This window comes from Ipomoea nil, unplaced genomic scaffold, assembly GCF_001879475.1.
Source record: "Ipomoea nil cultivar Tokyo-kokei standard unplaced genomic scaffold, Asagao_1.1 scaffold0794, whole genome shotgun sequence".
In the NCBI taxonomy this organism is placed as follows: domain Eukaryota; kingdom Viridiplantae; phylum Streptophyta; class Magnoliopsida; order Solanales; family Convolvulaceae; genus Ipomoea; species Ipomoea nil.
In genome coordinates this window covers 472,905-491,177 of record NW_017617222.1, presented here as the reverse complement: position 1 = coordinate 491,177, position 18,273 = coordinate 472,905, and the positions used below count along the sequence as shown (strand labels likewise).

The following is an 18,273-nucleotide window of genomic DNA, read 5'->3' as shown; positions in this document are numbered from 1 at the left end:
CAGACTATTTTTTCAACGCCTTTAAAGTCGAGAACGAAAATGGATAGCAAATATGAAACACAACTACTTAGTTAACTCATTTCAGAAGGCTTTTTACAGTTGAGATACTTGAATTTAATGTCCAACTATTACTAGTTTTTGTTTTTATGACTGATTTGTGTTTAACAATCACTGCTAATAGCTTAATGTGCGTGTTATTACTACTTTACCTGCGTGCAGTTAATTCTTAATATGCGTTGATTACATTTTTAAAGTGCGCTACATTAAACCTTAATGTGCATAGTACAGAAACAGAATATGCGTTGGTTTATGTATAGAAACTTTGGTCCGTGGTAAACGTCTTTACATGCGTCGATTACCATTTAACTTGCGCAAAATTAAAGCTTAATATGCGTACAAAGGCAGTATTTAACACTTTCTTTCTATAATATGCGTTTATTTATTAGTTAATAAATAATGCGTTAAAGATAATTCTAATATGCGCGACTAGAAAACTTAAAGTGCGTTTATTTGATTATGAAATAAACATGCGTGTAAATATAAATTTAATTAATTTGTATCGAAATAAATGATTTTTTAAAGCCAAAAGTTTAATGTGCGTTGCGAAACCAATTAAAGTGCGCGAAATATCAATCTAATATGCGATTATTATATATTATTAATAAATCCAACAGGTTAATGTGCGTCGGGAAACAAATTAAAGTGCGCGAAATATCATTATAAGATGCGTTTATTATATTTTATTAATAAATACAAAAATTTAATGTGCGTCGCGAAACCAATTAAAGTGCGCGAAATACCATTCTAAGATGCGTTTATTATATTTTATTAAAAAAAAAAAGCAAGTAGAATATGCGTTAATGATAACATAATAGATCACATAATAGACATAAAATGATAATATATAAATTTTAGTAATTCATAAATTGTATGACGAAAATAACAAGTAATCACATAATACGCATAAAAATCTTGATATTTTCGTCATATTCATCCTTATTACGCAGCCTCCTCATTGATTACATCCTCATTAGCCAAGTTTCCAACAGGAGCGTCAGGAACCTGTTCATCCATCAAATCGTGAAAAGTTACTAAACTGTAAATACATCAATAAAATTATATAAAAAAGGGAAAAACAATGTAAGTATGCAGTAGATCACCTCTTGATCGAAATCATAATCTTCTCGGTCATAAGCATATGTTGGGAACTCAGCATCGTCTTTACAAGGTAGAGTAGAAAAGCAAAAATATGTTTGAAGGAGACAGGTTTGAGTCGAGAATAATTTTGGATTTAAATAGCAAGTTCTTAAACGAATGCGACTGTTCGTATGTGACAACTTTAGGTCTAGCAGAATGCGACTGTTGATATGAAAATGTTCGACCGGGTATTATTAAACGGAAGTGCGTCAATTTATTCACTAATATGCGCAACTTAAGCCCGTTATTATGAGTGTTATTGCTACTTTACCTGCGTGAAGTTGATTCTTAATATGCGTTGATTACACTTTTAAAGTGCGCTACATTAAACCTTAATATGCGTAATACAGAAACAGAATGTGCGTTGGTTTATGTATAGAAACTTTGGTCCGTGGTAAATGCCAACGTCTTCAAATGCGTCGATTAACATTTAACTTGCGCGACATTAAAGGTTAATATGCGTACAAAGACAATATTTAACTCTTTCTTTCTCTAATATGCGTTTAATTATTAGTTAATATAATGTGCGTTAAAGATAAGTATAATATGCGCGACTGCAAAACTTAAAGTGCGTTCGTTGAATTATGAAATAATTTGCAGGCAAAATGATACATACATAAACGATTGCACATATTTATTTCTTCTAGTACTTTGAAGACATTTCTTCTGGTTCCGACAGCATCCCACACATCACCAGCCACCCACAATTGCTCAACTCTAAGCCTTTTGGGTGTTGTTTGGAAACTGGATGATGAGCTCGAAGCTGAGAATGACAAATGACGCTTCAGGTTTAGAATGTGTTGTTTTTGTATTTAGTTAAAGTCACTGCAAGCTGGAGGGCGATGAAGATGAAAATGCCAGAGAAGATGAAGAATAAATGAAGAGGATTCTTCTCTACTTGCGGAAAAGTGAGAGATAGCCATTTCAATGACCTGATGCTCGGTTGTGTGTTGTTCCTTGTAATAATTTATATATAGGTGAATAACTTGGTCGCATGCACTGATTTGAGATTTGAATGTTGCGTGATTTACAGATACATTAGATTTTTCAAGATTTGCTTTAATGTGTGCGTTTTTTAAGACATTGAATGACCATTCAATCTTATCCGTTTCCCCCAACCAACTACAAATGCCTTAAAGTTCTGACATCAAATATCTTTGAATATTACGAGGGTTGGTATAAAAGACTTGAAATCGAAGAAACAAGCCACCGTTTTGCGTTCATCATCTGAGGCTGAATATCGAGCACTAGCCTCTACTGTATGCGAAGTCCAATGGATAATCTCTCTTTTACATGACTTACAGATTCAGTTGCCAAAGCCAGCAGCAGTGTTCTGTGATAATAAATCCGCCATTGCCATAGCCGAAAACCACGTCTTCCACGAACGGACGAAACACATTGACATAGATTGTCACATAGTCGGAGAAAGAGTGAGCCAAGGAATCATCAAACTCCTTTCAGTATCCTCCTCTGCACAGATAGCGGATGGTTTCAACAAAGCATTGCCCACATCATCCTTTCAGCTATTCTTGTCTAAACTGGGCATACATGACATGCATGCTCCAGTTTACGGGGGGGGGGGGGGGGGGGGGGTATTAGAGCATGAGGGTGACAAACCAGAGGAACAAAATGAAGGCTGTTAGCAGTAAGAATACTGAAGAGCACTCAGGTCCTTCACACCTCAGGAGTTAGTTATAACTGCCCCTTGTATATAAATAGATTAGCTTCTTGTTTTGTAACTGTGAGATATTATTCAATAATGAAGGTCAACTCATTTCCTTTCCTGTTAGTTTCCTCTCCATTCATTTCACTTCAGGCATAGTAATGTCGAATACCTCTTCATTCATATTGATAGTGTGTCATGTCCAATTGAGTTGCTGATAGTAGCATAGAGGGTAGCAACTGAGATCTTAGTTGTACAACGAACTCTTAATCTTGTAAACGCTTATCAATATTTGGCAATGATAGTTTTTCCCTTATATGTTTTATTTGTGTGAGATATGTGTCATAAATTCTCATTTGTTGGAAAGTTTATTGAGCTTAGTTTATAACCGTACCCCATGATTAATTTGTCATCTTCTTAGGCAATCATCCTTACCTCGACCGACATATGTTTCTTTTAGCTCTTCTTTTTCAAGCGTTTTATGTTAATACTAGTCTTTTACGCGTATTACGCGATTGGGATAATACACAATGTTTTTTTTAAATAAGTACTTTAAAGTATATCAATGCAAGATTATATTGGAATTGTTCATGCATAGATAATTGAATGTTGAATTTGCGTATTTAAATAGGTAATTCTAAGTTTACAAATGCAAGATAATATAGTCAAGATTGATTATAATTGTCAATAAAATAATTGTACGTATAGGTATGGTTGAAACCAAATACGGGACATAAGGGAGAACAAAGAAAAATTAGGGAATAAAATATTAAATAGAGTGAATTCCATTTTTGGTCCTACTGTTATATGGGTGTTTCCAATTTTAGTCCACCTTAATTTTTTTTGCCACTTTATGACCACTATTTTTGAATATGTTCCACTTTTAATCCACTGTTAGTATTTCCATCAAGAGACCGTGTAATCTAGGGGTATTTTGATATTTCTTCTCATCCAAGACTATGTTTGACTAAAAGAAATGAGAACATTAAACCTAAAACCTAAGAAACCTCGCCGGCCCATGTTGGAACGAACGAAACGATGTAGCTTTGGCTTCCCATTCTCGTTGTTCGAAGAGCCATCTTCGAATATCGGAGGAGGAGGACGAAGCGCCTGGATTAAAAGAGAAAAGACAACCATAAAAAGACCAAAATACCCTTGGATTATACGGCCTCTTGACGAAAATATTAACGGTGGACTAAAAGTGGAACACATTCAATAACAGTGGTTGTAAAGTGGCAAAAAAAAAAAATTAAAATGGACTAAAATTGGAAACGCACCTATAACAGTAGGACCAAAAATGGAATTCACTCTATTAAATATATATATATACTAATATTGAAGAGCTAACTGTTGATTGCTAAACAAAGACATTGCTGTTAAAATAAAAACAGAATTAGAGAGAAATGATAGAAAAGGGGAATATCTTATTCCTTCATCTCATTATATATCTTTATACATCATATATATAATCTATACAAATTGACTGTTACAACAGTTACAAATCAAGTAATCAATGCCATAATAATGTCCATAAATAAGAATTTATAACACTCCCCCTTTGACATTATTTGTCCATGACTTTGCCTCGTTAAAAACTTGCTAAGAAAACCCTGTGGGAAAAACCTAGATAAGGAAAAAAAATATATATCCATGCCTCATTAAAAACTTCACTAGGAAAACCACGTGGAAAAAACCTAGTTGAAGAAAAGAGTACATGATATAATTATTGGTCGCCTCATTAATAACCTTTACTTAAGAAAACCCTGTGGGAAAAACTTAGTTAAGGGAAAACGAGTACAACCATAAGCCTTCAGGGCGCAAACTGCATAATCTTCAGGATTTTGGGGTTTGTCCATTTAAGCAATTGTTTTGCAACATTTCCCCATTTACATCATTATATCATACTCATGCCTCGTTAAAAATCACACTAGAAAAACAAAATTGGAGAAAACTAGTGAGGAAAAGAGTACATGATATGTTGCTAATAGTGCACAACTGTTAGTCTTTTATGACTTAATATTCAGAATTTTACGTCCAATCTTCCGGATTGATTCGAGTAAATGCACTTCCCGTCTGCCCCTGAAGATAACAATCTTCAAGTTCTACATGATAAAATAAAGTCATTGCTTCAAAATGTGTAGAGAAGGGATATGATACAATTTTCAGTTTTGTCATTAGAATTTATTATCTCGTCATACTCATGCCTCGTTAAAAAACTCACTAGAAAAACCCAGTGGGAAAAAAACTAGTTGAGGAAAAGAGTGCATGAAGTATGTGTATTCTTGTTTTAGATTAGCTGCCTCATTAAAAACCTTAGATTTAAGGAAAAACCCCGTGGGGAAAAACATAACTAAGGAAAAAAGAGTACAGTCGTTAGTCATCAATCTTCAGGATTGATTCATGTAAAATTATACTCCCCCTCAAGATAACAATCTTGATGTCCTATACATTAAATTTCCAAAATGTATAAAGGAATTTTGTAAATGAATATGTACCATTGTCAATGGAACGAATATACTTTATAACAATCTCGCGACTCTTCTGGAGCTCACGTGGGTATAATATTAACACCATAATATCTTAGTCAAAAGATTTCATTATATATTATTTTATCATTTGAGCAATACAATCTTTATTGTCCTTTTATAGGACAATGGGGGTAAATATAGTACAACCAGTTTTGGGACTTGGCATTATGGGGATACAAAAATAATAGCCAGTACCCAAGTAGCCCGTTATATATTGATTTGTATAAGTATCTTAATCAAAATCAAGTATTGGCTAACTGGTGTATATAAAAAAAATTCTTCAAGAAAAAAACTCGATCTTCAAGTCGAGATAATATATACTTATAGCTTTCACAAGCTTTTTATTTAAAAAATCTCAGTCTTTAAACATGAACTGACATCATCAAGCTCATTATATATTTCATTGATGTTTACACCATCAATATTGACTGAGATAATAGATAAGTCCATTATCAACTCTTTATTGAGCACATAATGGTACATATTATTCCTTCTATATGAGGATAATAACTCCATTCGCAACTCTTTAAAGAGTAAATAATGGCACATAGATACATATTCCTTCTTCGGGAGGAAAATACTCAGCCAATTCTTAATTATTTCAGGTCATATAAAGACCTTAATATTTTAATGTTGCGATTTTCACTTTTTCTCATTTTGAGAACTTAAAATTCTTTAGGGACTTTAGTTGCATATCTAAGTTTATTATTCTGCCAATAATATTATGTAGCGGAACTTAATGCAATTCATCGTGGGAGAGTTTATTTGATTAGAATCAATCAAGGGTATCTGTGTGAACCCATAAGGCTACAAACTCGCTTCATATCAGATTCTAGACATTTCCCAAAGATATTTTGATCTGGTCGTTCCGCATCCCTAGTATTACGTTTGTTTGGTGCACCTATGAATTTTACTAGGGTTTTTCGTCATCTGGACGAACGTCTGCAGGACATAATTGTTCAAGCAATTTTCAAGAGTGACAATGTTTATTTACTAGATCTAGTATAATGATTCTTATATCTTACACCGATAGATCTCCTACACTTCTGGCGTCAAGGAGTATCGGTAGATATATTTGGTCCAAATTGGGGAAGGTATATGGGACCTAGTCACTCTTTTTATGATCAATATGATCAATAGATATATTTGGCATATTATTTGCTAATATCGCAAATAGATCATCTTCTGAACTTCCAGTTCAGTTTAACTAGTACATGGATTTAAATAATGAAGATATTTTCATTCTATGAAATTTCTTGGCATTCTATTAAATTTGAACTCTTATCTCTCCCTAATGCCAAGAAACGATCTTCATTAATTAAGTATGCAGTCAGCGTATCTATTGATCCCCTTAGTATGCAGACAGAGATTTATAGCCCACAGAGATACACTGAGGTGGTGATATAATAAAATGAACTGCATACAAAGAATAGAAACACAGATTGAGAAATGTTTAATTCTACCATGTACTATGTGTATGGGGGAATAGTTACGATATGCAATGAGTCAGATTTGAATTAATACAAATATCCCCCAAATGTATGGTGTTGAGTGTTAGAGAAGACGGTGGAATGTTGCACTATGATATTATGGATGGAAAGAACAAAAGATTTACTGTGGTGCACAATGTAAATGACCATGAGGCCAAATGCAGTTGCAAGATGTTTGAGATGGTTGGACTATTGTGTCGACACATATTTGTGGTCTTTAGAGACCTTGAAAGGATCCCTCTGAAGTACGTGGTTAATCGGTGGACTAAGGATGCATCTTTAAAAGCTACGTTTGAAATAGATGGTGTGATTTACGATCAGAATGGACCAAAGGATGAAAAGAAGATGTTGCTGAACAAAGTGTGGTCTGATATACACTGTTGTATGGACATGGCAGGATCAAACATGGAGCAATTGACTGCATTTTCCCAAGTGATTGATGAACAGAAACAGCTGCTACTGTCAGGAAAGGAGAAATTGTCCCCTCAGCACAGCAGGAGGACTGTTATAGAATCATATTGTGGATCAACAGAAATTTCAGAGATCAACATACTTCCACCGAAACATGCAAAGAACAAGGGCAGCGGCAAGCGTATCAAAAGCAGCAAGGAGTTGGCAATGGAAAAACAAGAGGGCAGGAAGTGCAATTTTTGTGGTGTTAGAGGAGATCACCATGACACCAGGACTTGCCAACTTAACCCTAAAAACAAGGACAAGCAAAAGGGTAAGAAAAAGGCATAGCAGACTATTTTTTCAACGCCTTTAAAGTCGAGAACGAAAATGGATAGAAAATATGAAGCACAACTACTTAGTTAACTCATTTCAGAAGGCTTTTTACAGTTGAGATACTTGAATTTAATGTCCAGCTATTACTAGTTTTTGTTTTTATGACTGATTTGTGTTTAACAATCACTGCTAATAGCTTAATGTGCGTGTTATTACTACTTTACCTGCGTGCAGTTAATTCTTAATATGCGTTGATTACATTTTTAAATTGCGCTACATTAAACCTTAATGTGCGTAGTACAGAAACAGAATATGCGTTGGTTTATGTATAGAAACTTTGGTCCGTGGTAAACGTCTTTACATGCGTCGATTACCATTTAACTTGCGCAAAATTAAAGCTTAATATGCGTACAAAGGCAGTATTTAACACTTTCTTTCTATAATATGCGTTTATTTATTAGTTAATAAATAATGCGTTAAAGATAATTCTAATATGCACGACTAGAAAACTTAAAGTGCGTTTATTTGATTATGAACTAAACATGCGTGTAAATATAAATTTAATTAATTTGTATCGAAATAAATGATTTTTTAAAGCCAAAAGTTTAATGTGCGTCGCGAAACCAATTAAAGACCGCGAAATATCAATCTAATATGCGATTATTATATATTATTAATAAATCCAACAGTTTAATGTGCGTCGGGAAACAAATTAAAGTGCGCGAAATATCATTATAAGATGCGTTTATTATATTTTATTAATAAATACAAAAATTTAATGTGCGTCGCGAAACCAATTAAAGTGCGTGAAATACCATTCTAAGATGCGTTTATTATATTTTATTAAAAAAAAAAAGCAAGTAGAATATGCGTTAATGATAACATAATAGATCACATAATAGACATAAAATGATAATATATAAATTTTAGTAATTCATAAATTGTATGACGAAAATAACAAGTAATCACATAATACGCATAAAAATCTTGATATTTTCGTCATATTCATCCTTATTACGCAGCCTCCTCATTGATTACATCCTCATTAGCCAAGTTTCCAACAGGAGCGTCAGGAACCTGTTCATCCATCAAATCGTGAAAAGTTACTAAACTGTAAATACATCAATAAAATTATATAAAAAAGGGAAAAACAATGTAAGTATGCAGTAGATCACCTCTTGATCGAAATCATAATCTTCTCGGTCATAAGCATATGTTGGGAACTCAGCATCGTCTTTCAGTAATATAGCACCAGTTCTCTCACAGAACATCAGCATATACCAGAGACTAGAGGTCTTGTTTCTGTAGGTACTATAGGCCACCTCAAATCTAATGAGTATATAAGTTTTTCCTTCCACGAATCTGTTGCCGCGCCTTTCCGCAAACGGTTGTGGAATGTGCATATGAATAAAAGTCCCCTGAAATTATTTAAAAACAAAAAAAAAAAACACAAAAAAACATATGCATCAATAGTAAATTTTATAAATATAAAATATTACTCCGTAAGATTTATATTACACTAAAAAAAAATAATACCTCTACATCGTGAAGTACACACTCTATAGATCGGATTCTTTCAGAACCTTTGGTTTCTGGCAAACGAACGACTCGTAGCACTCGAACCCTAATTGAATTCCAGCGCAGTCCTATTCGGATTTGGTTTCCAACTACTTCGATGTGGGGTTCGACTGCCATTGAAACTCTCTTTACAAGGTAGAGTAGAAAAGCAAAAATATGTTTGAAGGAGACAGGTTTGAGTCGAGAATAATTTTGGATTTAAATAGCAAGTTCTTAAACGAATGCGACTGTTCGTATGTGACAACTTTAGGTCTAGCAGAATGCGACTGTTGATATGAAAATGTTCGACCGGGTATTATTAAACGGAAGTGCGTCAATTTATTCACTAATATGCGCAACTTAAGCCCGTTATTATGAGTGTTATTGCTACTTTACCTGCGTGAAGTTGATTCTTAATATGCGTTGATTACACTTTTAAAGTGCGCTACATTAAACCTTAATATGCGTAATACAGAAACAGAATGTGCGTTGGTTTATGTATAGAAACTTTGGTCCGTGGTAAATGCCAACGTCTTCAAATGCGTCGATTAACATTTAACTTGCGCGACATTAAAGGTTAATATGCGTACAAAGACAATATTTAACTCTTTCTTTCTCTAATATGCGTTTAATTATTAGTTAATATAATGTGCGTTAAAGATAAGTATAATATGCGCGACTGCAAAACTTAAAGTGCGTTCGTTGAATTATGAAATAATTTGCAGGCAAAATGATACATACATAAACGATTGCACATATTTATTTCTTCTAGTAATTTGAAGACATTTCTTCTGGTTCCGGCAGCATCCCACACATCACCAGCCACCCACAATTGCTCAACTGGATGATGAGCTCGAAGCTGAGAATGACAAATGACGCTTCAGGTTTAGAATGTGTTGTTTTTGTATTTAGTTAAAGTCACTGCAAGCTGGAGGGCGATGAAGATGAAAATGCCAGAGAAGATGAAGAATAAATGAAGAGGATTCTTCTCTACTTGCGGAAAAGTGAGAGATAGCCATTTCAATGACCTGATGCTCGGTTGTGTGTTGTTCCTTGTAATAATTTATATATAGGTGAATAACTTGGTCGCATGCACTTGATTTGAGATTTGAATGTTGCGTGATTTACAGATACATTAGATTTTTCAAGATTTGCTTTAATGTGTGCGTTTTTTAAGACATTGAATGACCATTCAATCTTATCCGTTTCCCCCAACCAACTACAAATGCCTTAAAGTTCTGACATCAAATATCTTTGAATATTACGTGGGTTGGTATAAAAGACTTAATATGCTTTGCTTTGATCTGTTACATGCGCTACCTACAAGAACAACATGCGTGAAATATCAGTTAAAGTGCGCGAAATATATAAATTTAATCAATTTGCATCGAAATAAATGATTTTTTAGAGCCAAAAGTTTAATGGGCGTCGGGAGACCAATTAAAGTGCGCGAAATATCAGTCTAATATGCGTGTGTTATATTTTATTAAACAAAAAAAAAGTACGGAGTAAAAATGAAATAAAAACTTCAAGTCCTTACGGGGGTTTAATCCTGGGCGAAAACATTTTAATCAAAGACTCCCACCATTTCGCCAATGGGCTCATCCATTACTTTGATTACAATATGTTATTAATAACAACAACAGAGGCAGACATGAGAGCTTGTTTTTAATATGCGTAACGCGTATAATCTTTGGTCCGTCGTAAACACCAAAGTCTTTAGATGCGTTGATTACCGGCCAAAAATATTTTAAGTCTTTTGGGGGGGATTCAATCCTGGGTGGATTTGATATATTCAAAGATTTCTACCATTTCGCCAGTAAGCTCACCCGTTTATTCCTTGTATACCAAAATATATGTTGCCTACTTACTAATCAAGAATTTAAAAGGAAGCAATATACCTCTATTTAATTCTTAATATGCGTTGATTTACACTTTAAAGGTGCACTACACTGCGGCTTATATATGCGTAACACGTAAACATAATGTGCGTTGGTCTATGTATAAAAACGTAATTACTCAGAGATTGCGTTGAAAATTAGCCTAGAATGCGCGATTGCAAAACTTAAAGTGCGTTTGTTTGATTATGAAATAATTTGCATTTAAAATGACACGTACATGCTTTGAATTTAACATGCGCGACATATCAATTTAAAATGCGTGATATTGTAACACAATGAGAGTTGGTTTCTATATTAATAAAAATAATAATTTACACTCTAATACATTAGTATTTGTAAACGTAAATACACATTGAAACAACACCAATAACATTCAGTGCATCTTTCCTAGTGCTTTGAAGGCATTTCTTCTAGTTCCGGCATCATCCGACATGCTGCCAGCTTACCACAAGCATTGAAAACCTCAATTTGGACATGAGCAAGGAGTGTGGATGCATGTAGGCTCGTGGTCTCTAAGCTTACTGTGTATGATAGATTCCTGGCAGCCGTAGGTGTTATTTGGGATGTCGGATGTCCTCAACTCTCTCAGCCTTGAATGATGTTTCGTTGCAGCATGGCGAGCTTGCAGCTGAGGACGACGAGTTTTCTCTCAGGTTTAGAATGTGTTGTCTTTGTATTTCTTTACAATCACTACAATCTGGAGGGCGAGGAGGGTGAAGAGGGCATGCAAGATGAGGAATAAAAGCAGATGGTTCTACTGAACGTAGGGAGACGTGAGAGGTGGCCATTTCAATGAAAACTGATGCTCGATTGTGTGTTGTTATTTCCAATTTATAGGCGAATAACTTGGTCCAATGAACTGATTTGAAAATTTCAATGTTGGTTTATGGGGGCGTTTTTTAAGGCATTGAATAACCGTTCAATGTTATCCGTCTCCCCAACTACCAATGCCTTAAAATTCTGACATAAATTTACTTCGAATATTGCGTGGATTGTTATAAAACACTTAATGTGCTTTGCTTTGCTCTGTTACATGCGCTGAGGACAGATACAATATGCGTTCAAATATACGTTTAATTAACTTTTATCGAAAAACGATATTTTTTGAACCCAAAAGTTTAGAGTGCGTGTGGAAACCAATTTAAGAGCGCGAAATATCACTTTAACATGCGTTTATTGTATTTTGTTAAACCAAAAACAAATAAAATATAATAAAAAAGTTAAGCATTTAGGGGGTTCAATCCTGCGCGGAATCGGTTTGATCAAAGACTTCTACCATTTCGCCAGTAGGCTCATCCGTTGAATTAATTATATTAAACAATTCTTACGTTATCGCAATACGTACGCTCAATATGCGTAATACTACAACAAAATTTGCATTTCGTTATCTACTTAAACTATAGTCCATGGCAAATAAAAAAAAAAAACTTAACATGCGCAATACAGTAACATAATGTGCATTTTTATTTATTTATTTATTTATTTTACGTATTGAATGACCAGACAACTTTAGAAAACTTTATTATTCATTAATTTGCTCATGTTAACACTTTATAGTGTGTATCTAAAATTCTTAATGTGCATGAGATTGTACACTCACTTACTTTATTATGCGTATCTATCATCATCTATTAATATAACAATGTGCGATGGGGTGTTCTTAAAAGAAGATTCGTCAATAATGACATAATATATCATTCAAATAAAAATTGTTGGAGTACATTAATACGGAATAACAAAATAACATGAAAAACATAAAATGTTCACACATTCATCGTTATTCATCCTCATGCAGCCTCCTCGTTATTTCTGTCCTCATTAGGCAAATTTGCAACTGTGGCTTCCGGCACCTGTTGATCCATAAAATCGTGAATGTTATGAAACTGTAAATACATCAATAAAATTATATTAAAAAAAAATTGTAAGTATGCAATAGGTCACCTCTTCGTCGAAGTTGTATTCTTCTCCATCATAAACATACGTTGGCAACTCATCATCATTCAGCCGTCTTGCGCGAGTTCTATCGCAAAACACCAACATATACCTGAGAGGCGAAGTTTGGTTTCTATAGGTGTTATCCGCCACGTCAAACCTATGCATTAAATAGGCTTTGCCTACTTCAAATTTGTTGAGGCACCTTTGAACATGCGCTTGTGGGATGTGCATGTGTACAACAGTTCCCTGCAATTGTTAAAAAAAATGCATAAACACTAAATTTTAGAAATATAAAAAATTAAAATTTATAATACGGTAAATAAAAAAAATACCTCGAAATCATGCAACACACACTCAATAGACTTTATGTTTTCAGAACCTCTTGATTCTGGCAGCCTAACAACACGAACCACCCGGACCTTCATGTAATTCCACCGCAGATCTATCCTAAGTTGGTTGCCAACAATTTGAGAATGAAGTTCAGCGGCCATTGAAAATTTGCCTAAAAGGGAAAATACAAATGCAAAATGTGTTTGTAAGTGAGAGATTTGAGACTAGCAGAATGGTGGGTTTAAATAGCAAAATGCGTCGATTCATTCACTCATACGCGCACGGAAACACGTTAATATGTGTGTCTTTCATCCTTAATGTGCGTGATATTGTACGCTCGCTAACGTAGACGCAATAAAAAACAAACAAAAATTCAATGGTTGCGTTTTTTTAAAATATTGAGTCACCATTCAACTTAGAAAGATTACCATTATGGGAAATATAAAAATCGCTGACAAAGAAATTGACTTCTCACTTATTTCCAGTGCCAAGTACAAATCTATCTGAGATTATTGCTTTAATATGCGTTACATTTACACTTAACGTGCGTGTACGTGTATGGACAACATAAACTTCACGAAACAAATGTATATTTAAAATGCGTCTATTACTATTACAATGTGCATTGGGATATTCTAAAAAGGATATGAGTCAATTTATTTATTAATATGCGCACGTTTATATTTTAATATGCGTTACATTTACACTTAACGTGCGTGTACGTGTATGGATAACATAAACTTCACGGAACAAATATATATTTAAAATGCATCTATTACTATTACACTGTGCGTTGGGATATATCCTTTAAAGGATATGAGTCAATTTATTTATTTATACATTGACTACTAACTCACTTAGTCCCAATAAATAAATAAATAAATATATATATATATATATATATATATATATATATATATATATATATATATATATATATATATATATCAAATGGGTGCGTCTTTTCAAATATTGAATGACCATTCAACTTCGAAAAGATTACCATTAATAGGTGCGTTTTTTTAGAAGTTGAATGACCATTCAACTTTAACAGGTTGCCTTTATGGGAAATGAAAAAACTGCTGACAATGAAATACAGTTGTCACTTATTTTAACATGCACCGGTTCATTTCCATTCTACATCACACCTTTGAAGAGCCTATATAAAGAATGGATCATCCATCAGTCCATCACACCTTATCATCTCAAATCAAAGATGGAAAAAACAAAAAATGCTGAGAAAGACAGCCCGTCCAGGCAACCCCGTAAACCACTTTCCAAAATACCAAAACACCATCTACCTGACCTGAAAAAGGATCTAAACGATCCAAATTTCAAAGAAAGGTTCGAGGCTTTTATTGACGACTTCCCCGGTGAGGACACCTCTGATGGTTCAACAGGAACAGAGGTGTCTTACAACACCTGGAAAACAGAGGCTCTTGCCTACCTGGCAGCTGAGGAAGCTGCTGAAGAGGAAGAAGTCTACTCAAAAAACGGGCCAGTCTTCGTGAAGAAATAAAGGACAGGTTAAGCTTGATCATGCATGTTATGGTGGACACACGTTATTAGTATTACGTTTTGATGTAATAAGTGTGCACTATTTAATATTTTAATAATATAAATTTTATGTTTATTATGATTAACTTCGTTGTTTTCACGGTGTTTACATATGCGTTGATAAGCCCTTTAACTTGCGCAGCATTAAACCAACAAATGCGATAAAATAGAATATATTAAAGAACAATTCTAGAAAATCAAAAAAAAAAAAAGGAAAAAATGATTACATTTACTTGAAATGCGATACGAAAGCTTAGGATGCGTAACACTGCAATATAATGTGCGTTGGTTTATGTTTTAAAAGTTTATTCGGTTGGAAATACATAAAAAACTTAACATGCGCAATACAGTAACATAATGAACATTAAAAAAATACGTACGTCTGAGTGTTTTTTTCCGGATATTAATATGCGTAGCATTTGATCTTAATGTGCGTTGATTGAATTTTGTCTAATGGTACTCGGATTTGCATGTTCATTTTACTAGTATGAAAAATAACCAATTGACCAAAAATGAATAAATTGCAATGGGATTTATTATTCACATTGCAATAACTTACACTTTGAACTGCTACTTTTACAAATATAATAATATTAATAATAACAACAAAAACAACATAAATAATAAAAGAAACATCCCACTTATTATTAACCAAAACAAACACAATAAAGAGGACATGAGAGCTATTGTGCGTGTCTTTCATGCTTAATGTGCGAGAGAGATTACATACTAGTTTCAATATATATACAGTATTGTAATGAGATACTCCACTCTTATAGGCGAATAGCTTGGATCCGTACGGTTATTAACTAGTGGATTGCTTATACGAAGCCTAATAACACGCACCCATTGAAGAATCCGTTTCCTATTATAATAAAGGGTATTATTATTCAAATATATTTTTATTTTTTTCCATTTTCAATTTATATTATTTCGCATATTGAAATATTTTTATTCCATTTTAAATACCTTTCCATTATCCATTATTATATGGCGTATGCACGTTATTGTGCGTGTCTCTAATACTTAATTTGCGAGAGATTATATAGTCGTTGACTTGGTCAAAATAAAAATAAATATTAAAAAAAAACAAAAAAACAATTAGTACGTTTTTTCAACGATTGAATGACTAGACAACTTTAAAAGATTCCCATTATGGGAACACCTCTGACGGGACTTATTGCCCTAATATGCGTTACATATACACTTAACATGCGTGTGGTTTATGTATAACTTAACATATATCTTTGAGAAAAAAAAATTAAAATGTGTCTATTAATATTACACTTTGATTTGGAGTGATCTTAAAAGGATATTTGTCAATTTATTCGTTGATATGCGCACTTTTATACTTTATTGTTCGTGTATTTCAAACAAAGTATGCATTAGACTGTATACTAACTGACTTAGATCGAATAAAAATAAAAAATGCGTTGACAAACCATAAAACTTGCGCAACATTAAACATTATCTGCGTTAAAAAAAGAAGACAATATGCCTATATTAAACTCTTTATATCCGTTGAATTGTATAACACGCGTATATATCTGTATATATTTAATTTCCTGAACATTAATGACTAATATGCGTAACAAATAAACAATATGCTAGTTGGCTTGTGTATTAAAACTTTACCTTATTAATAAATTTATCCAACGAAAATACATGCATTACATAACATCTAACATGCGCAAACTGCCAAGATGCAATATTCTCCCCGTTCTTAATAAAAAACACAAAATAAAAAAAACATTAAAAAAAAACACCACGTTCATGTCCTCTGCGAGCTTGTAAGTTTCTTGGATCTGCTCTGAATGGGCAGGCAGACCACGTCTTTCAGACTGGAATCGGTGGCAGAGAACATCCCAAACTTCTATCGATCTCAGGATGGACATTTGTATTAAGTGATGTTTGATTTCAGGTTTAGAATGTGTTGTTATTGAAATCAATTACAACGACAACACAAAGGAGAAGGAGGGTGAATATGATGAGGAGGGTACAAATTGTAAAGAATGTACATAGTCCGACGGTGAAGGACTGATGGTGGTTGTGGTAATGGAGTTAAAGACTCAAACAATACCATTACGTCGTATGCTTTCTTGACGAGTGTTCCTCCCCTTTTATAATCAAATAACTAGGTTAAATTAAATAATTTGAAAAATACAGTGTTACCCCATTCCATAAAATAAATAATATATTCTTTCCATCTTTAATTTACCTATAATTCGTGTTGTATACAGTTAATGATATAATCAAATATTATCCTTCCAAAAATCATAATATGTGCACCAAAAAATTATTTACAATGCTTATGTTAATATTTCAATGTACGCGACTGATTTTTAACACTATATTATAATGTCAGTCCATGAAAAAATTAATGTGCGTGACCAGATGTATTAACATGCGTGAATGCATACAACATTGACTCTACGCCAATACTTTATTGACTCTACGCCAATACTTTAACAAGCGTGCGTGATTTTCATCTCTAACAAGCGTGCGTGATTTTCATCTCTAACATGCGCAGAAGAAATACTACGTAATTTATTATGCGTAAGGTCAGGTCTTAGTGTGCGAACAAATGATCAAAGACAATTTGCCTTATTGATTAGTAACACTCTGAATTTCTTTATTTGAATAAAAAATATTAAAGTCTTGTGGTGGGGGAAGGTTCGATCCTAGGCGGAGTCAATAATGACAAAGACTACTACCACTTCACCGTTAGGCTCATCCGTCTATTTATTGTATCTTAAAACATATGTAACCTTTCAACTGATCACAGATTAAATACCGTGTGTGAGAAATGCACTAACTTAATGAATATGTGTTAAGTTAGTTCTTAATATACGAACAGTAATATTTTTACGTTTAATAATTTACGTATGCAACATTGTATTCTTATTGTATGCATTTAAAACACCAAATCAACGCATATTACCGATTTTGCACCACTCACATTCAAAAAAAGGTAATTACTCCTTTTGTGTTGATAATATAATAATAATAAAAATATAACAATAACAACGCGCGTTTGATTTTTGTTTGTTTATTTAATGACTATCAAGTAAATAAACAGAAAAAATATATAACATCCAAACAAAGATTTATTATTTACATTGAACTAATTTATACATTAATCTCCCACTACCACTCACATAATAAAAATAATAATAAACAACATCCCCCTAATGATCTAAATCAACACCAACCAACACAACAATTCACATCAAATGCCCGAAGATAACTTATTTAATTGATAGAGAACCCCAGACAAACGGCAGGATCCGTCTACACCTTTTGGAGATATTTCTTTTGGTTAAGCCTGCATTAAGGTACCAAAGGATATATCTCCACGAGGAATAGAGGATCCTGCCGTATGACTGGGC

General features: G+C 33.5%; 1 protein-coding gene across 1 annotated transcript; it reads left to right on the top strand.

Annotated features, from left to right (window-relative positions):
* Window positions 1-6,929: 6,929 nt before the first annotated feature.
* Window positions 6,930-7,619, top strand: LOC109177104 (protein FAR1-RELATED SEQUENCE 5-like). Its single transcript, XM_019326412.1, has one exon. The coding sequence runs from the start codon at window positions 6,930-6,932 to the stop codon at window positions 7,617-7,619; it is 690 nt and encodes a 229-aa protein (XP_019181957.1).
* Window positions 7,620-18,273: the final 10,654 nt, after the last annotated feature.